The 21,976-nt window shown below is 42.1% G+C and overlaps 1 protein-coding gene across 2 annotated transcripts in view; it reads left to right on the top strand.

The window, feature by feature from the left end:
• zdhhc7 (zinc finger DHHC-type palmitoyltransferase 7) overlaps positions 1–21,976 on the top strand; it is a 123,865-nt gene that overhangs the window by 63,552 nt on the left and 38,337 nt on the right. For both annotated transcript variants that reach the window (XM_070898255.1, XM_070898254.1), the window contains 3 exons: positions 2,001–2,125; positions 16,689–16,785; positions 20,157–20,238. In XM_070898255.1, coding sequence (XP_070754356.1) covers positions 2,001–2,125; positions 16,689–16,785; positions 20,157–20,238 — 304 coding nt within the window. The remainder of the gene's footprint in view (positions 1–2,000; positions 2,126–16,688; positions 16,786–20,156; positions 20,239–21,976) is intronic.

Here is a 21,976-nt window from a genome sequence, read left to right as displayed (position 1 = left end):
TTCCTGCCCTTTTTGAAGTAGAGCAAGAGACAAGGATATGGGAGAGAGTGGAATTAATTTTCGATTTGGAACAAAGAAATGGTACAAATATGATGGCTAATGTATGGCTAATTTTTATACTTAGTAATGAGAATGGAAAAACCTATTTCTTTGCCTGTAATTATACTAATGCGCATGTCGTGGACCGTGTTGGATGCGCAATTTTGGTTAAATTGTTTGATGCTACAATCATAGAGTAAAATGAGAAATATTTCCCAGCACACAGGACTTTGTGTGCGTTAAGATCATGGAATAGAACAACACAAAAGGAGGCCATTTGGCCCATCGAGTCTGCATCGGTTCTTTCGAAGAGCAATCCAATTAGTCCCACTCCTCCACTCTTTCCCCATATCCCTAAAATGTTTTCTCCTACATGTATTTATCCAATTTTAAAGGGTACTTTTGAATCTATGTCACAAGACTATTGGGCTGGATTTTGGGGCGTTAATCGCGATGTGGCGTTAAAGTTAGCGCCTGAAAATAGTTTGCGCCTCCGATTGCAAGTTTCGGCGAGAATGTAAGTTGGAGGAGCGTTGGTGTTAAGTCAGGTGTTACACCACGGACTTTGTGCTCTCGAGACGAAACTTGCGGTGGTTAGGAAGTTTCATTGTTGTTTAGTGCCCTGCAACATAACGTTGTACAGTATATTGTATGGTTTTATTTTGGTGGGAATATTTTTGTGACTTTGTTGCAGTAAAATTTATGACTCATCATTTGCCATTGGTGTCTTGTGCATCATTCCAATGTTCATCGGAAATGTGCCTTTATGGTGGCACATAGTGTGTCCAGTATTAGCTCCATCCCTCCGTTTCCTCCATTTAGGAGAGCTGGTCCATTACAAGCTGGTGACATGCGAGTGTTGGTCCGGCAGCATTTCCACACTGCCTCCTTCATGGATGGGATGACTATCCAATGGGGGCCTCGCCAGACTCCTCTTCATCGTCGTTGTCGTCCTCCTGAGGTGGGCATACAATCCCCACTGGCAGTGCCTGGCCCCTCATGATGGCCAAGCTGTGCAACGTGCAGCACACGACAATGAATTTGGAAACCTGATGAGGGGAATATTGAAGGCTGCCTCCAGAGTGGTGCAGGCATGGGTCTGCCTGTAGGAGATGGCATATCTTTGTCAGCACTTCCTTTCTGAAGCGCAGCCTTCTCATACACTGCTCCTCAGAGAGCTGGAGGTCTCTGTAAACCCGTGAGGGGTAAGCCCTCCTCCCCGGACGTCTTCGACCTCTCATCATCCGTGGGCCGACTTGGCCAAGAGTCTTTCCTCTAGCTTGACACCGCCTGGCAATAGCATGAAGCATGATAAGCTGGCGAACTAGTTATGCCCCCATTAAATTCTCTCACTGAAGTTGTACGGGAAATGTAATGGCAGATAAAAGTGAAGTTTGCAAGTTGGAGCTTCACACTGCATTATATGTGCAACCATTGTAGTCAATGCGACCTGCAATGTAGGATCCTCATCCCTCCATTTAAAAATGCTGTCAATACTGCCTGCCGCACCCTGGGACCGCCTGGTTTTTTCAGGCATTTCCTGGGGCGGGTGTTCAATGAGACGTTAAGGCTGAATGTTCCATCCGGGGCGCTAGTGCAGCATTGCACGACGATTGACGTCATCATCACGCTAAAAACGGAAGGCAAAGCGGTAAGTTGTTACACCGGTACAAACACGCCCTGCTGGAACGCTAACCGAGGTGCAAATGAGCCGAAAATCCAGCCCATTATCTATTCTTGTCTCTTATTTTGTTCCATAGGTATAGTTAGTGAATGAGAGTGTTGAATTCTATAAATTGTTCCATGCAAAGATTGACAATGAGTTAAAGGTATAAACTTTATTCCTACTGGCTTTGCGGTGTGTTTACTTTTCAGTTTGTGTTGAGTTGCACGATATTGTTAATTATCTTGCTCAGTTGCATTTCTGGTTTTGACTTAGTTGTAATGGTTTCTTTCCACAGGGCGCTGTGCCTAAAGGCAATGCCACGAAAGAGTATATGGATAGTCTGCAGCTGAAACCAGGGGAGGTGATCTATAAGTGCCCAAAATGTTGCAGTATTAAGCCAGAGCGAGCTCACCATTGCAGGTATTGTACAGACTATACTACAAAAAGAAAACTGCTTTTAATGCAATTATAACTAATATGCCTGACCATTCTATTTATATCAGGTCCTTGACCTGTATAGGGATCACTGTGTAGAACTGTGGTGTTATTGGCAGAAAGTTCAATAATCCTTCGACCATTACAAATTTTGATTCAAGTTTAATTAGCTATCAATTGCCTTCAGAAATTCTGAGTCTAGGTTTTTGTGCTTATGAAGAACGTACCGCAATCAAGGTTAAAATCTAATTCTTACATGTGATAGGACAAAACGGCCAATAAACAGTTGCCTTGTAGCAACACCAGCACTGACTGAGCAGTCAATTGCATTTTCAGCTGCAGTACAGAGGATAGCAGCAAATGAGACAGCAAGAGTATTATATTTGTGGCAATAGCATTATATTTATTTGTTTAAGTTTACTGCTGGTTATTCTGTGCCATTGCTGTACTTTTTATGCCTACAAATGAACTTACAGGGGAGCCAAGTGTATTGCTGCTTGAAATGAAAAGGCAGCAAAGTAAATTACAAAATGCAAGACTTCAAAGTGTCCAAATAGTGTAAAGCAATAGTGTTTACCAGATTTGCAGTGTCCTCTGAACCATTTAATCTGCTATATTCTTACCAGGGAATGGTTGCACACCAATTAGGAGTTACAATATTACAATATTCAGCACTGTACAATGTGCTTTGTTCTTCACATATGATTAACTGGTCCACGTGATTGGAGAAGTGCTGAGTGAAGAGCAGAAATTTTCCTCAAGAGAGAGGGAAACAATTAGAGGGAGGTTTGCCCAGATTGACTCCTGAGAATATCTTCATAGTTAACTATAGACCTAGAGAACTGAGAGTAAATCACCTTTCCACCTCATGGCTGGGGATGGTGCATGGAATGGGGTAAGAGCAGGTATGAGAAAGAGGCACTAAAACCTTCTGAAAAAAGGCTGTGTTTGACTAACAAAGTAATACCCAGTCTGTTTTAAAAACTTTGAGCCCCAGTCAATACCAAACTTTTTGTTAGATCTGAGCACCAGGAATTACATCCAGAAATTAAGCCATTCAGCTTAGTGGCATTCTGCTGAAGATGGAACAACTGGCTACATGTTCCAAACAAGTCTTTTTGCCATGTCTCCTTTTAGACAAGATACTTAAAACATGTATTTTCTGGGCCTATATTTTATAGCGAAACTACTTTCCACACCCCTCTTTCCAAGTATCATTTTCCTTAAAATATTTTAGAAAATCAAATTGTTAGATTTTTGCTCAGATCTTGAGAGATTTTGCAACATAATAGTGTGGAACGCAATCAAGATTCAAGAATTGTGAAACAGTCAAATTCTAAGTCAACCTCAAAATTGTGTCAGTCACAACAAACCAGTGTTTCAGGTTAACAACTGGCAAAATAGTTATGTGCGAATAAGTATGCATTAAATTTGGGAAGAAGGCATGCTTTAACTAGACATTTGGCAAGATGTGGGTACATCATTAATTAACAAAACACAGTGAATATTTGAGAAAAGGTTTGCAAATATTGTAGATTTTATCATTGGTTATGAGGTTACTGAAACATAGATTGTGCCCTTCGTTGACCTATCAATAAAGATTAATTGCAGAAGTTTCAGTGATGTGCGGGCAGATCATACGTTTCTCCTTCAGAATTGCTGTGTGTGCTTTCTCTGCAAAGGATGCTTTCACATCACAATACAAATTGCTGAGTACTTGGAGCCAAGTAGAATGGGGCTTTGGAATGATTCATTAATTTCTGTGAAGGAGCAAGATGATTATTAGGTTTGCCATGGAGGGAGAAAAACTACACCATACTGTGAATTTCCTGCAGATGACAATTCTGAAGTTGACATCAGTGGAGGAACATCAGTGACTGATATTACTCATTTCACTTTCTGACTGGTGTGAATTTGTCTAGTGACCCAGATCATTTTCAGCAGTCCGTCTGTGAGAAGTTTAGATCAATTTATAAAGGAAGTGCTTCACTTTTATCTTTATTCTGCTTAGTTTGATTTCATACTGCAGTTGTCTATAAGAATAATTAAAATATGAACTGTGTATAGTTTCTAGATATATAGCTCTACTGTGGTTTAAATTGAGTTCAGAAAGCCATACCGTGCCTGTTAAGGATCAGTTTTTGATTCGATACCAATTCTTTATCAATAAGATAAGAACCAAATAACTTCTGTTTATGTTTTATGGCACCATATTAGTCATTGGGATCAGTAATTGTGAAATATCAATTGCTATCTTAATCTGTGAAATGTAGTTTTTAATTTTGAAATGTACTGTTCCGTTAAATCTGAACAGTTCAATATTTTTTTATTTTATTCGGGATATGGGCGTCAGTTGCAAGGCTGACATTTATTGCTCACCTCTAGTTGCGCTGAGAAGTTCTTGAACTGCTGCTGTCTGTAGAATTTCCTGTTTTGTAGCAGTTGATACAACCAAGTAGCTTACTAGGCCACTTCAGAGAGCAGTTAAGAGCCAACCACGTTGGTGTGGGACTGGAGTCAGACTGGGTAAGGACGTCCAGTTTCCTTCCCGAAAGGACATTAGTAAATTAGTTGGGTTTTAACAGCAATCTGACAGCTTCGTGGTCACTTTTACTGATAACCACTTTTTATATGATTTCCCACAAATTGAAAAGCTTTGAGCAGTTTGATTGAGGATGCTATTCATTATTATAGGTTTGAGATATGCAAGTATTATTTAATTTTCTAATTAAAATGAGTTATTTCCATTTTTAAAATTTCCAACATATACTTATTTTAACTGTGTTGCGAATAGGACATGTCACAGCCCCCTTACAGGGAAGCAGAATACAGGGAATTTTTCTTATAGGACCTTTGTGGTATTAAGTTACCCCTGTTTAGGATGGCCTAAAAGAACTCAGGCTGAGTCAGTCTTGTTTGAATTAATGTGCTTCCAGGAGCATAAAGCAACCTCTGGGGGGAGAGGTAATTAAAGCTCATTGTGTATTTTCTATTTTTTTCTCTATTAATCAAATTGTTTTGCAGTAGATGATCTGGAGAAAAATACAGTTAATAGATCTTCTGTTAAGTATTTGAAAACCAATGCAAAAATCTTGATTTTGGTAATCCATGCTCAGTGATTTCACCGTCAATCCCTACTTCAAAAAAAATGATTGTACCAATATGTGAAATTGTCTTGATTTGTCTATAATTTTGATGAAAGTTTCTTCGCTTCCTTTGTTAGTGACATTACCTACTTGGAGATTAATTAGGTCAAATTTGATGGCTGTCTCATTACTTCTTTCAAATGTTAATGTACCTAAGTTTTCAGCTGGGAAATAGACCAGTTCACGATCTATAATGGCTACACATCATGGGAGATCTTGTAAGGAGGATAATTAATGTTTTAAGAGTGGCACCTGTGTTATGAAAGATTTCTTTTTCGTTGGAGCTACTGATCTTGAGTTTCATGTTGAAGTGCAGCTTTCAGCTTTTAGCTCTATTTGGCACTCAGTCTCCATGTGGAGGGTAAGGATATTGCCTCACCCACGTATAAACGTTGCACTGGAAAGCCTGTGAAAAACTATTTCCTCTAAAAGAAGTAAGAAATAGGTTCTGTAGAAGGCATTTTAAATTCCTGTAGACTAATTCAATATTGCTTTCTACGTGTTTGTGCCATCTCGCTGTGTTTTCTGTTGTGTAATTATCTCTCGTAAATAAATCTGACTATTAATTACATAGCAGTCTGGCAGAGTCTTTTGGAACGAACAAGAAAGTGTTGTAGTTGTGAGGTCTGATGTCTTATACTGTAATTAATGACTAGATTGTGGCATGTTGTCCCACTCATTGCAGGTTTCAGTTCATAGTCTGCTTTTGCTTATGGAAATTGCCCTTCCACTTTAAACACAATTTACAAGTGCTGGGAGAAAGCCTGAATCATAACAGCAGTTGTCAAAGATTCAAACAGTTAGCTCTTCCAATTGTTAATTCAGCTCCCTTCCACTGACGTAATGCCAGTAGCAGTGATCATTCCAAAAAAGATATTAATGGTTCTCTTGTAGCTCAGTTGTTATAAGTACAGTGACCTAGAAATTCCCTACCTTACCATCGACTGTTAGTGCCGTATTTCTGCAAAAAATAGCTTCTGCCTGCTTCCGACACGGGACGTGACTGCCGCCATTTTGGTGAGGTCCATAGCGCTGCCGTTGTCACCGCTTGACTCTCAAATTCAAATGTGCAGATTGTGACGTCAATCGACGTGCAACGCCTGATATGACGAACAACTGCGATTTTCGACGTCGTCGCATGCCATAATGCCCTCTCCAAACCAAGCACGGAAGAACATGTGTGCAGAAGTACTGCAGTGACACTGTCAGCGCTTTTTAAAATGACATGCACATCTTTCAGGTAAGTTTCTATTTCAGCTTTTTGGAGGTTTTTTTATATTTGATTGCTGCTGCAATACATTTTAAAAGTTGTTAGTGTGCAGGGATTACTGCTGGATATTTGCAAGGCTTTGGATGGTAAAGAAAGACCTCTGAGAAGACACAAAATGTTGGAAATAGTCAGCAGTTCAGACAGTATCTGTGGAGAGAGAAATTTAGTGTTTCAGGTCGTGGTGCTGCCTGACCTGAATATTTCCAACATTTTCTGTTTTTATTTTAGATTTCCAGCATCTGCAGTATTTTGCCTCCGAGAAGACCACTTGCTTACAGTCCTGGGGGGATATGGAGATGTAGCGGAGGCAGAAAAGGGGCCGCAGAGGGAAGAAGCAGAAGAGGAGGATGCAACCCAGACAGACCCTTTCTGGTCGGGATATCCGGAATTATCCGCCTGCGGTACCAGTGAACACTACCCCAATTCCTCTTTCAACATTTGTCCCACACCTTACCTTCACTCTGTTACTGACCATCACAGCTCTTGGCCATAATGCTGAAATAAAAGCCACCACAAAGCAAATTTTCCAATCCAACTTTATCCATATATATATATCCAATATGACATCAATAAATAAACTAATCACCTATGTGCATTCCCTTAGTGACTGTCTTGCGTGTGCCTTTGACTATCCTAGTGATGTAACGCAGTGCTACCTCAGTGACTGCAGCATGGCTGTTGGAAGGCTGCTGACTTATAGTGGGGGACAGTGCAGGATGACCTCGAGGAGCTGGTGGCTGGAAGTGTCAAATCAAGTGACGCTGTTTCTTCTTCACTCTCCTCTCCCTCTTTTTGTTCAACCACCGGCTGGGCAAGCTGGATTGCTTGGGTATCTGAAATGAGGAAAACAAAAGGGTAGAGTAATGAGGAGAGGTAGGAAAGCAAGAGGTGCATGCTAACACCGTGTACAGCTTGTAAATCAGAAGAGATTGTGGGATGAGGAGGAAATGGGATGTGAGAAGGAGGAAAACTTATGAAGATACCGGCATCTTGTATTCTTTCCGCCCCGCCGCTGGCCAAGGGCTCAGCCACGCTCCTGCCAAGAATGATCAGCACTGTCTCCCCCAAGGGGGTGAAATTAAGCTAGGAATGTGAGGTGTGCCTCGTGTTTGGGAGAGATTGTTGGTAAGTGCATGATGGTGGGGGGTTGTACATTGTGCACTGTGTGAGGCTAGTGGTAGGAGATGGCTTTTGAGATGCATTCACTGACCTTGACCACTGGTTTCAGGTCATGAAGCTTCTTTGGGCACTGCAGCCAGGTCATGGGGGTGACACTAATGGCAGTGACGTCCTCAGCGATCTGGTCCCACATCGTTCATTCTGGAGGGCCGTCTGGCCCCCTCTGGGTAGAGGACCTCTTTTCCACTTTAACCCCCTGCACAAAATTGGAGTGCTGCATGCGAGACCCTGGGTGCCCTTCGGCTGTTGAGCCATTTTTGTTAGTGCTGAAGCACTTTTACCATTTTTCACATTCAGAAGGCAGTTTAGCTTTAAGAACTGAAGACTGCCTTGTTTGGAATTTTTAATTTTTTTTCAGAAGGCTGTTGAGCTCTAAGGGCTTAGAGGCTTCCTATTTTTAAATGATTTTTTTTTAAATTCAGAAGGCAGTTCCCCTTTAAGGGCTCGAGACTGCTTTCTAACAAGACAGTCTTGCTTTAAGAATAGGGACACTACTGCCAGTCAACATAGAAATATAGAAAATAGGTGCAGGAGTAGGCCATTCGGCCCTTCAAGCCTGCATCACCATTCAATAAGATCATGGTTGATCATGCCCCATTCAGTTCCCCATTCCTGCTTTCTCTCCATACCCCTTGATCCCTTTAGCCATAAGGGCCACATCTAACTCCCTTTTAAATATATCCAATGAACTGGCATCAACAACTCCCTGCGGCAGGTTAACAACTCTCTGAGTGAAGAAGTTTCTCCTCATCTCAGTCCTAAATGGCCTACCCCTTATCCTTAGACTGTGACCCCTGGTTCTAGACTTCCCCAACATCAGGAACATTCTACCCGCATCTAACCTGTCCCATCCCGTCAGAATCTTATATGTTCCTATGAGATCCCCTCTCATCTTTCTAAACTCCAATGTATACAGGCCCAGTTGATCCAGTCTCTCCTCACATGTCAGTCCAGCCATCCTGGGAATCAGTCTGGTGAACCTTCGCTGCACTCCCTCAATAGCAAGAAAGTCCTTCCTCAGATTAGGAGACCAAAACTGAACACAATATTCCAGGTGAGGCCTCACCAAGGCCCTGTACAACTGCAGTAAGACCTCCCTGCTTCGATACTCAAATCCCCTAGCTATGAAGGCCAACATACCATTTGCCTTCTTCACCTGTATGCCAACTTTCAATGACTGATGAACCATGACACCAAGGTCTCGTTGCACCTCCCCTTTTCCTAATCTGCTGCCATTCAGATGATAATCTGTCTTCGCGTTTTTGCCCCTAAAGTGGATAACCTCACATTTATCCACATTATACTGCATCTGCCAAGCACTCACCTAACCTGTCCAAGTCACCCTGCAGCCTCCTAGCGTCCCCCTCACAGCTCACACCGCCACCCAGCTTAGTGTCATCTGCAAACTTGGAGATATTACACTCAATTCTTTCATCCAAATCATTGATGTATATTGTAAAGAGCTGGGGTCCCAGCACTGAGCCCTGCGGCACTCCACTAGTCACTGCCTGCCATTCTGAAAAGGATCCGTTTATCCCGACTCTCTGCTTCCTGTCTACCAATCAGTTCTCTATCCACGTCAGTATATTACCCCCAATACCATGTGCTTTGATTTTGCACACCAATCTCTTTTGTGTGAACCTTGTCAAAAGCCTTTTGAAAGTCCAAATACACCACATCCACTGGTTCTCCCTTATCCACTCTACTTGTTACATCCTCAAAAAATTCCAGAAGATTTGTCAAGCATGATTTCCCTTTCATAAATCCATGCTAACTTGGACCGATCCTGTCACTGCTTTCCAAATGCGCTGCTATTTCATCCTTAATAATTGATTCCAACATTTTCCCCACTACTGATGTCAGGCTAACCGGTCTATAATTACCCACTATCTCTCTCCCTCCCTTTTAAAAAGTGGTGTTACATTAGCTACCCTCCAGTCCATAGGAACTGATCCAGAGTCGATAGACTGTTGGAAAATGATCACCAATGCATCCACTATTTCTAGGGCTACTCCCTTAGTCTGCATCCCAGAGTACTTATCAGACCCTGGGGATTTATCAGCCTTCAATCCCATCAATTTCCTAACACAATTTCCCGCCTAATAAGGATATCCTTCAGTTCCTCCTTCTCACTAGACCCTCGGTCCCCTCGTACTTCCGGAAGGTTATTTGTGTCTTCCTTCGTGAAGACAAAATCAAAGTATTTGTTCAATTGGTCTGCCATTTCTTTGTTCCCCATTATAAATTCACCTGAATCAGACTGCAAGGGACCTACTAATCTTTTTCTCTTGCTCTGAGTGCACTGCCTGAAGCAGCGGATTGGTCAATTGGCTCTGCGCTCCAATCATCAAATCACCAGGCAGCACCAAAATAATGGCGGTGCTTGCAATCTTCTTATGGGCGTGAGTAAATCTCACCTGCATTGGCACCGCCTTTGTTCGGGCTTTATTGGATTTCGACAACAACAACAAGTTGTATTTATATAGCGTCTTTAACGTAGTGAAACATCTCAAGGTGTTTCACAGGAGTATTATAAGATAATAATTTGACACAGAGCCGCATAAGCAGAAATTAACGCAGGTGACCAAAAGCTTAGTCAAAGAGGTATGTTTTAAGGAGCATCATGAAGGAGGAAAGAGGTGGAGCGGTTTAGGCAGGGAGTTCAAGAGCTCGGCAACAGAAGGCACGGCCACCAATGATTGAGCTCAAGAGGGCTGAATTAGAGGACGCAGACATCTCAGGAGGTTGTGGGGCTGGAGGAGATTACAGAGATAGGGAGAGGCGAGGCCATGGAGAGATTTGAAAATAAGGATTAGAATTTTGAAATCGAGGCATTGATTAACTGGAAGCCAATGTAGTTCAGTGAGCACAAGGATGATGGGTGAGAGGGACTTGGTATGTTCATCTTATTAAATGACCAAGTGGGAAGAGAAATGTTTAGTTTTAGCATTGACTCAAGTCTAGCAAATATGAAAGAAGTTTGGAAAATCTATTTGCTTCATGTCTTTAATTGGCTAAAATCATTATACTGCTTCCCAGTTATAAAAATAAAATTTGCTGTAATTCTAGATAATTTGGATAAGGATTTAAAAAAAAACTCTTATCAACTGTTTTTCCAGGTTTATTTTTTCTAAGCATTTATGGCGGTTAGAAAAAAAACTTGGAAATATTTACTATTGATTCTTTGTATAATTTCCGCATCCTCGTAAGCTGTATGGGTAAAATTAATAGTTACAATTATGTGAATTTTGCATTTTTCTAGCACATATCAATTAAAACTGCCCCCAGAATGTTCCACTTCATCGATTTTGCACACATTGGCCTGAATTTTACCGGCACTGAGAGGACAGAATCAGAGGCGGGTCAGAGCTGTGAAATTTGAAAATATTTTCGGGACCTCATTATCAACCAGTCGCCATGCTAGTCTCCCAGGTGTCAGACCTGACACCAAATGGCGGTACGGCAATTTAGATTATTAAGAGCTTGTTAAAAGGCATTTGAACAATATTTTGAGTCTGTACTTGCCATTTTTCCAGCATTTTCACGGGATTCATGGCGCTTGGGAATCACGTCCGGTAAGTAGGTTGGGTGTTCAATTGGTATCCATTCTTCTGGATACTTGACAGCTGCAAAAATGGTATAAAAGCTTCCATTTCACAGCTATTCACTTTTCAATCTCAGAAGCTGGAGCCTTCAGGATTTGGAAGACATTTTTGAGCTTTATACTGTTTGGAGTAAACTTTCTAAACACTGTCACCTCCTTGGAACAACCTTTCTCACCACTGTCATCGTTTTTGCCATCTCAACCTCACCTGCAATTTATTCCATCAGCATCGGTGCCCTTGAAAAAATCTGACCTTGGTCCTCAGAATCGCACCATGATTAGCGCCAACGCCAGCATCACCAGGCACACCAGCAGCACAAACAACAACACCAACCTTCTCCACAATCAACTGATGCTGCACAGGGCATCAGCACCCAACCACATTGCTGCCTGGATGCCAGGGATGGACTCACCATGGCCAGATTTACTTCACTTGACGCTGTACACTCTGGCTGCCACATGATGCACCAGGTTGGCACCACCCTACACCAACACCATAAAGCATCCCGACAATGCCCGAGCCATTCCTTTCACACTCATCACCATTGCGGGGGGTACCCTTATGTCTCACCATTCACTGCAACTCACTAAGCTACTTCCAAAGGTGCATACAAATCTGTCCAAAAAGGCAAAGTGTTGAAAATAAAGATTTCAATGTTTGACAACACATAAACAGAAAATTTACATCAACATTGGCAAAGACAACCAAGTGCCTACTCTTATGTGTTGTTAGTTGGTATGCTTGCACTAGGATGAAGGTGAGTGTGAGTCGTGGCTAGTGATATGGTGATGTGATAATGTAGCTAGAGAGAGAGGGATGGGTGGAGGTGCAAGGTAAGTTGGTGTGAGTCAGGATGTGCAGGAGTAAGGTAGGGAAGGCAGAGTGGTGGGGATGAGGTTGAGTGTGGCGTTGCAGTAACGTGATCTACTGAGACCAATAACAGGTTTGCACCACTGCAGCCTGGTCCTCCTGATGACATCCCTGTGCAATGTGCAACCAGGCTGCATTGGTCTCCAGGAGAGGCCTATTCCGCCCATTGGAAGGGAAGAGAAACTCCCTGCATGCAGTGACTCCCATGGGAGAGCCTGGAAGCAGCCGTGCACCTCCGTGCACTGCTTGTCAGTGTTTGCAGCAGCTCAATGCTGTGGAACACTGACAGCACAACTGTCAAAATCAGTGTGGACATTGTTCCTTTAAGGAAACCGGCTGATGACAAGCCAGCAAATGATGTCATCAGACATGCTTTTTAATTGGCCAGCAACCTCATAGAGTGGGCTTAACAAGCCCCATCACTGTAAAATTACCTGTACAGAACGGGATAGAGCCGGAAGCAGGTTGGGAATGCGCTACAGACATCGCCCACTTCGCTCCTGCTTCAGTAGGTGAAATTGCAGAAATTACAGTAATGTACAGTGGCAAAATTGGCACTCTTCTGGGACAAAAACCTGAAGTGCCTTTTGAAAAGTGGTTAACGTTACTGAACTCTTGTGCCAGACTGCATTTATGAATGTTAAAATGCATTAGCCTAGAAATTCGTCTCGGGCGATGGCGTAAAATGGGCAGTTTGGGATCGGCCGCCTTTTATACGCAGCGCCTGATAGTCAGTTCCATTGACTGCCTGAATATCAACGCTGTGCGTAATGGCTGGCCGATTCCATACCACCCGTTTTGTTCCATCACCCGAGACGAATTTCCAGCTATTTACTTTTTTGTCAAACAAAGTATTTCTTAATACACATCAAAATGATGCATTGTGTTGTTTTATTTGGGGAATTTAATCCATCTTATTTGGGTATATTTTAAGGACACGCTTATTTGTACAGTGAAAATGGCCGCTATTTTCCACCTTTTGTCTATGATTGGTTCCCTTGGAAGATAAGCTACACCCTGAAGTTTCATTGGAATGTGTAACTGGAACCACCTATCCCAAGGTCTCACTGACTTTGCAAATTGTAACTCGATCTACTTTGACTTCCTGAAGCGACAGAGGACAGAACTTCCCAGAAAACAGCAAGGGCCAGCCAAAGTGTCTTACCCCAGTCCAAATGCATGCCTCCCCCAGTCGAAGTGCCTTACCCCAGTCCAAGTACATCCCTCCCCAGCCAAATCCCTGTACCCCAGCGCAATTGCATCCCTCCCCCATCTGAAGTGCCTTACTCCAGTCCAAGTGCATGCCTCCCCCAGCCAAAATGCCTTACTCCAGTGCAAATGCCTCAGCCAAAGTCCCTCCTTACACCAGCACAAGTGTATGACCTTACTCCCACCCCTCCACCCCACCACCACCATAGATGGGGCATTGTGAACAGGTTTATTGGGTCATCATCATAGGCAGTCCATCAAAATCGAGGAAGACTTGCTTCCATTCTAAAAGTGAGTTCTCAGGTGGCTGTACAGTCCAATGCAGGAATTACAGTCTCTGTAACAGCTGGGGCAGACAGTGATTGAAGGAAAGGCTGGGTGGGGAGTCTGGTTTGCCGCACGCTCCTTCCGCTGTCTGCGCTTCTGTATGCTCTCGGCAACGATTCGAGGTGCTCAGCGCTCTCCCGGATACTCTTTCATCACTTTGAGCCATCTTGGGCCAGGGATTCCCAGGTGCTGGTGGGTATGAAGTGAATACTGACAGTGTTGTGACTTCTGGATTTTATCCACTCCAACGATGTCCATTGTAGGGGGTTGGAAGAACGTGATCCGTCTTCCGTGAGTTCTGTCTCTCCCCTCCGATTACCCCCCCCACCCGTATCTCTTCCCCCCCCCCCCCACCCCAATCCGTGTCTTCCAAACCCCCCACCCGTGTCTCTCTTTCCCCCCCCCCCACCCGTGTCTCTCCTCCCACCCATGTCTCTCCCCTCTTTTCCCCCCCCAATCTCTCTCTTTCTCTCCTCCCCTCAGAGTCTCTCTCTCTCTCTCTCTCCTCTAGTCTCTCTCTCTCTTCCCCGCCACCGCTCTCGGCCCCACACCGGCATGGAATGAGAGCAAGGCCGCACTTCCAGTCCGGCACTTCAGGCAGGAGACATCGGAGGCGGAGCTTGACAGACGCATGCGCAGAAAAAAAAACAGTACAAATAGTTACTCCCATCTTTTAATCGAATTAGTTGAGGGTGATTTGGAAAGTTCAGTGGAATACATTTTCACAGAACTGTATTTTTGTGCATTTCTCAATGCAGGTTTAATTTTAATAACTATGAAGTTATGACTTATGGAGATAATTTAATGCAGATAAAGTGCACCATGAGGTTTAATAAATCCTTTGATTCATTGTACATAGGGGAAAAAAATTATTGTGACACTATAATAGAAAGTTATACCTCCCATTTCTTTGATATCCTTGAAACTTTCTGCCCACTTTAAAGAATTAACCTGCCTCCACAGGCAGTACTAACAAATCGATGCTCTTGGCATTGGACGCATTTCTCAGGTAGCAGTTTCGCAACCTGCCTTCAACCATAATTGCTGCTGGTGGCAAAGCTGACCAGCTGTTGGAGAGAGCAGTTGCTGTCTGGTCCTTCATCTGGAGTCTGACTATCTGTGCACTGACCTTTTGGCCATCCTATGTGTTTAGCATTGCTGGACTATATGGAACTACCCACGACATTGAGATGCTCTCACCAAATCTGTAGTGTCATATTCGCAACTTGCCAACAGCTGAATCTAACATTACTGCACCACAATACAATCAGGGCACTAACACGAACTGTCACAGTGGAAACCGTTTAGGAATATGAAAGGTGTATATTGGAAAGCTGCCTCTGCAGGTATCACACACTGACATTTTAGTTGAGTGGGTGTGCTTTCAGCTAATGGCTATCCTTGACCACAGATGAGTATACTTACTGGGCAGAGTGAAAATCAATTTTTGTTCGTAATAGCACAACTGGGTTCCCTAACAACAACAACAGCATATATAGCGCCTTTAACGTAGTAAAGCGTCTCAAGGCGCTTCACATGAGCATGATGAGATTAAAAAAATGACATTGAGCTCCATAAGTAGAAATCAGTGCAGGTGATCAAAAGCTTGGTCAAAGAGGTATGTTTTAAGGAGCATCTTGAAGGAGGGTAGAGAGGCGGAGAGGTTTAGGCAGGAAATTCCAGAGCTTGAGGCCTAAGCAACAGAAAGCTCGGCCACCAATGGTTGAGCGATTATAATCAGGAATGCTCGAGCGCAGAATTAGAGGAGCGCAGACATCTCAGTGTGTGGGTGGGGGGGGCGGGGGCTGGGAGGAGATTACAGAGACAGGGATCAGTCACTGTTTTATCATTCATTATCTGTAAAAACAGCACAATCTGCCCAATGCATCTTTAGAGAGGGAATCAGTGCTTCTGATCAGCACCAAACCATCCCCATTCAGCTTTAGAACCATGCAAAATAGAGACAGCAATATTGTCTCTCACTAAAAGCTTCATGCACTGGGAAAGATATTGGCCAACTAACCTAGAATGTGTGGGATTCAAGGTGGTCATCAGTTCCTTTTAAGAGATAATTTTCCTTTACGTTCCATTGGTGAGTTAGGACAAAACTTACCTTTTCTTGGTGTTTTGAAGCTTCAGAGATACTAGTCATCAAAGCTTCAAAGGTTTTGGTGCACGTGCATTTGGAATTAAATGACTGGAATTTAACAAAGTGCAGAAGAGAAATTTGGTTTAGAAATAAAACTTGAAATCTGTATGTGTCAGTTATTCATTGTGTAGATTTGGTGATCCACAGCAGTGTTGCTTTTTGGTCATTTCAATTTTCACTGATAATTTCTGTCCTCAAAATTATTTAAGAATTGCTACTGACCTCATCTACAATTTTGTTAAAAATCATTTTTATAAGCACCTGAATCGTTGCATAAAATTCCAGCCTTCTAGTTCTGCATACAATAACACTAGACATTATGTATATAATTTTATATATATAATAGTACTTGTCCTTCCAGTCTAAATGAGGCTGTTTAGCCTCTAAGCTTGTGATTGTTAGTACATTTTCAAAGCTTGTGAACTGTTGATTTACTGCAGTTTCAAGAATATTATCCCTGTAATATTGGAGCTCTAATTCACACTAAGTTATTGTTGATGAGACACCAGACAAGGAAATCTTAATAGGTGACATCCATAGCTGTGTGGGTGCTCAATTACAATTCTAAAGGTGGTCAAACACCAATAAGGGATAAATTAAAATTTTGACTGCATTGGTAGATAATGTCCAGGCCATTATATGTTCAAATTTGAATAAGATTGTCAGTATTTTGAAAAATGTCTGAGGAATATTATGAAATAAAAATGTGTGCTAGCTTGATAATTAGTGCTGCATTTCCCGGCTAACCGTTTTTATTGTGTAATAGTCATTTTTCCTTTTTTCGCTAAAACAGTATTTGTAAAAGGTGCATCCGGAAGATGGACCACCATTGTCCTTGGGTGAACAACTGTGTTGGAGAGAACAATCAAAAATTCTTTGTACTCTTTACTGTAAGTTTATATATATTCCAGTGCAAATTTTGAGCATTTAAAATGACAGCATATCAAACAGTCTAGAACTAACATTTCGAATTTCCCCGGATTAACTTTTTGAAATCAAGCCAAAGTATGATTGATAGCATGAAATAAGGACCTAATTAACCAGTGTTTTGTTTCCACTAAATAGCATTAATTTAACAATATGTAGCAAAGCATTTTATTCTACTATGCCTGTTCATGGATAGCATAGGATTTAAATTTTCAATGCATTGTTGCTGAGGGAAGTGGACACTAGAGATTATTTGTTAAATCTGCCACATCCAATGCTTCAGTTTTAAAATCTTGACAAGCAGATTTTTAAGGCCCTGCCATTGATTCATGCAAAGCAGTGAGGTGGAACTCCAAACTCCAAGATGAGTGCTTGCCGACTAAGAAAGAAAAACTTAATTTTTCGAAGTGTGGTCACTGTTGTAATGTAAGAAACGTGGCAGCCAATTTGTACACAGCAAGCTCCCATGTGATAATGATAGATAATCAGTGTTTGTGATGTTGGCCAAGACATTAGGTTAATTCCTCTGCTCTTCTTCGAAATATCCTCAGATGATCTTTTACATCCACCTCAGAGAGCAGATGGGGCCAAGCACCTGTGAAAATAACCAGCTGGAAATTTATCTCTCCAACAAATAGAATACATTTTTATACTGTGGTGTAGGAGATTTGTGGTAATTGCGCAAATTGGGCCAGTTTCATTATGTTTCTATTAAAGGCCATGGTTGGCTCCCTAGTTGCAGGGGTTTTGGTTGGAATTCATACTGCTTAAAAATCCAAAATGTTTTGAACAAATCTACATTTTCTTATAGTTTAGAAACTTTATTAAAAGAATGACATTGTTGATCTCTTTTGATAAGCGTCAGTGAGGGCTGGCAACATTATATTCCTCTTCGTCTTGGCTCTTTAGTAAGGATATGTAATTTTCAAAATGTTTTAAATTTACATCAGTTATTTAAAGCATAAGCATTTCCATTATAGAAAAATTCTTCCAGTCATGAATATTAACTTGCCACCTCAGTAACTTTAATAAATATTGGTAACTTCATCAGCAACTTCTTCTCATCAAATGCCAAGTACCTTTGGAATTCGGATATGATGGGAAGTGCATATGTATTGTTCTCAGTTGCTGCCATTCATGCTCTTGAGTTTTTATTTTGAAAGTGGTCATATGGAAACTCTCAATGGCTCTTGTTTCTTAAAGTGTTAGTTCATCCCGGAGCCCTTCAATTATTAATCTGCTCATCTCAGTGCAGTAAAACAATGGGCATAAATGAATCATCAGTGTATCAGTTGCTCTAGCAAAGATCTGACACCAAAACGATGGGTGGAATAGCCTCCTTCTGTGCTGTAAATTTCTATTCTGATTTATACATGATGTATTGTCAGCAGTTTAATACATAATGATAGCAATTAATAAATAATTTCTATTCACCTGAATTTTGGCTCTTAAATAAGCATGCTATAAATTGTATGCAAATCTGTAGTTATATACCTAAACACCAGTGTGTAAGTTTAATTAGAACTGATTTAGCACAGATATAATTTTCCCATTTTCCTTCCAAGCTCTCATTAAAAAATAACATTAATCGGATCTAAAAACAGGGAATAAAATATGTTAAATGGTGCTTTCTGTGCCGTTAAGTAAAATGTGCTTAAGTATCACCTCACATTCCTAGTACTAATGAAACTTAAATGTGCATCTCTAATTGTGAATTTAAAATCATCAAGCTACTTAGAATGGATACAGAACAGAAGGAGGCCATTTGGCCCATTGAGCCTGTGCCGGCTCTCTGCAAGATACAGTTTTTTGTCCAATCCATTCTCAATTTAAAAGTTATTTGTGTAGTGATTCAGCATTAATTGACAATCTCATGTAAGAGTGGGTATTTAAGGGCAGTTGGTTAAAGAATTGGAGCATTGTTTGGGATGATGTAAGAGAAACACAACACTGTGATCTGCCTGCACTATAGGGGTAATTCACAATGCCATGCTCCTGCAAGAAGCCAGGCTTGAAGAAAATAATATTGAGACTCTCTCTCCAACCCCTACTCCTTGTGAAATTTCCCCTTAAAACGACTCCTTGCTGTTGTCACTATAGCCAAAATAAGAAAATTCTTGTGTTTCTCAGCACATGTCAACCTTTCATTTTTAAAGCAAATTAATCCAGGTAAATTGTACAATTAGCCACAGTGATTGCTTTATACAGGGTGGTACAATAGAAATGCAAGGAATCAGATGTTGGCCAGTTTATGTTCTAAGCAGTGAACTGGAGGCAGTATATGTATTGATGATGAAACATTGGCCCGAAAACTGCGGTTGGAGGCTTCCCGACCAAAGTTTTTTTCACGAAAATACCTGGTCGTCCCAGAAGAACATAGACTTGCACTCCAAGGTCTAGATGCGTAGTCCAGCATATGGGCTCATGTCTTCCAGGAGCATATGAGTATCCTGGGATCATATGGGCCTGGACCACCAATCACAATGTAGTATTCTCATTCTCAGTAATAGGAGCTCATCACTATCAATTAGAATACCCCTAAAATCAAATAAAACAGCAACATAAATTTTAAAAAACACCACTTTTTAAAATTTAATAGAAATTGCATTGAATTAAATGTTTGAGAAAAATTTATTAAAAAAATGTTTTAATAGTGTTAAAAATCAACTTGCCTTCCTAGACAGGATTTTTAATATAAAACTAAGTAATAATATTAAATTTTTCTATGTTTTAAAACTCTTACACTGGTAAAAGTAGACCAGGCGTAAGAGTTTGAAGGACATTCGCGCTGGGCAAGAGTTAGACAAATCTCTGCCCGCGAATGTCCTTCTCCCGGGGATGTGTGCGAGCTGTCAAAAGACATTTTGACAGATTGCAAAAGCCGGTTCTCGGCGCATGAGCATTGCACGCCAAGAACCGGCATTTACGAAGCCTCTTCGTGTGTGCACATCGTACGCAATTTTCGGACCATTGTTACCTAGCGTACACATCCCCGGGAGAAGGACATTCGCGGGTGGAGATTTGCCCAACTCTTGCCCAACTCTTGCCCAGCGCGAATGTCCTATGTAACTATAATAAGTAAGCTTTTTTTATTGTCATGTAATGTGTTTGACTAATGTGTGGACAGTGTGTTGCTTCATGGAAATCCATAGGTATGTCATTGCTAAACCAGCTGGGAAACCAAATTAGTAAGAAGCTTTGGGGATGTGAATATCAGTCTTGATCTTGAAGTGTATTGAATCAATCTGATCCTGTCTTTGCTGACTTGTTGTGCTTGATAGAAAGTAACTGTGAAAGATATTATGCAATAATACTTCTCTCCATCCATTTGCAGATGTACATAGCACTCATTTCAGTCCATGCACTGATACTGTGTGGCTTCCAATTTTTCTTCTGTATCAGAGAACAGTGGAGTGGTGAGTAATTACATTTATCCAGAAAGATGTTGTGTTGCTGTGAAAATTGTTTTGACAAAGGCAGCAACTTAATGGATGATAAACAGTTGGTTTAATACTTTGGCTCCAAAAATGGTTGAATTTTTCACTGTCATCCTCTCAATCTGATCAGATTTGTTTCCTGTTTGTACTTGGCCTGTGTTATTTAAGGAGATGTATTATTTAAGTAACTGTTAATATCCAACTGAATTTGTGCTCTTAACTTTAAGAAGATGGAGAGTGGGACGAGCTGAGAGCCGGCATGGCCCAAATAGCCACCTTCTGTGCTGTAACCATTCTATGCTTCTATGATATTCTGTTTATTCAGCAGATCAATACTCATTGCGCAAGGTTAGTTCTGACTTTTGTGAGTTACAGAGTAAAAGAGAGAAACCAGAAATGATAAGAGTTGGAAGGAATTCTCGTCCATACATTCAAGTTGTTCTACCTCTTTAACCCAGAAGGATAATGTTGTGTTCCTAACACAGATGAGACTGCACACAGGGAGGTTAAAGTAACAGTGACCTCAGTCTTTATTAAGACACTCCAGAGTGAGTAACAGGCCTTGGGGGCCGGCTTATTTACAGTGCTCCCAAGGGATGCTGAGATCCCTTGGGACTTCAGGAAATGCGCTCCCTGATGGCAGAACATGGGAGTGCATGCTTTACAGATACACAACATCACTTCCGCCCCCCCCTACCCCCAAAGTCAAAATGAAGACTATTTACAAGGTGAGGCGAGATCGGGAGCCTTTCTTTCCCTGGTGGACCGCCTCGGTACAAATGTCTGTTTTGGTGTGTTAGCTGTGCCCTCGCTGGGCTGGCATGGTGTTGTCCCTGCAAGGCTGCTAGGTGAGCCTGGCCTTGCTGGGCTGTTGGGCGTGATGAGTTCGATTTCCTGGTCCGGTGTGGTGTCGTTGATCCTTTGGGTGTGTGTTGTGGGCTCGAAAAAGGTGGTGCCTGCTGTGGGTTGTTCAGGGCAGTCTGTGAACCGCAGCCTCGTTTGGTCCAGGTGCTTTCTGCATATTTGTCCATTGTCTAGTTTGACTATAAACACCCTACTCCCTTCTTTAGCTATCACCGTGCCCGCAATCCACTTGGGAGCATGTCCATAGTTTAGCACATACACAGGGTCATTCAGATCAATTTCCCATGACACAGTGGCGCGACCATCGTTTACATTTTGTTGCTGCCATCTGTTCTCTACCTGATGATGCAGGTTGGGGTGAACCAGCGAGAGTCTGGTTTTAAGTGTCCTTTTCATGAGTAGCTCAGCCGGGGGCACACCTGTGAGCGAGTGGGGTCTCATGCGGTTGCTGAGCAGCACTCAGGACAGGCGGGTTTGGAGTGAGCCTTCTGTGACTTGTTTGAGGCTCTGTTTGATTGTTTGTACTGCCCGCTCTGCCTGGCCATTGGAGGCTGGTTTAAACGGGGCCGAAGTGACATGTTTGATCCCATTGCGGGTCATGAATTCTTCAAATTCGGCACTGGTGAAACATGGCCCGTTATCACTGACCAGTATGTCAGGCAGGCCGTGGGTGGCAAACATGGTCCTCAGGCTTTCAATGGTGGCGGTGCTTTCCGACATTATTTCACATTCAATCCATTTTGAAAAAGCATCCACCACCACCAGGAACACTTTACCGAGAAACGGGCCCACATAGTCGACATGGATCCTCGACAATGGTCTGGAGGGCCAGGACCACAAACTTAGTGGTGCC

This window comes from Pristiophorus japonicus, chromosome 13, assembly GCF_044704955.1.
Source record: "Pristiophorus japonicus isolate sPriJap1 chromosome 13, sPriJap1.hap1, whole genome shotgun sequence".
NCBI classification, from domain to species: domain Eukaryota; kingdom Metazoa; phylum Chordata; class Chondrichthyes; family Pristiophoridae; genus Pristiophorus; species Pristiophorus japonicus.
The sequence above is the reverse complement of the archived record's forward strand: the minus strand, read 5'-3'. Positions and strand labels throughout refer to the sequence as shown.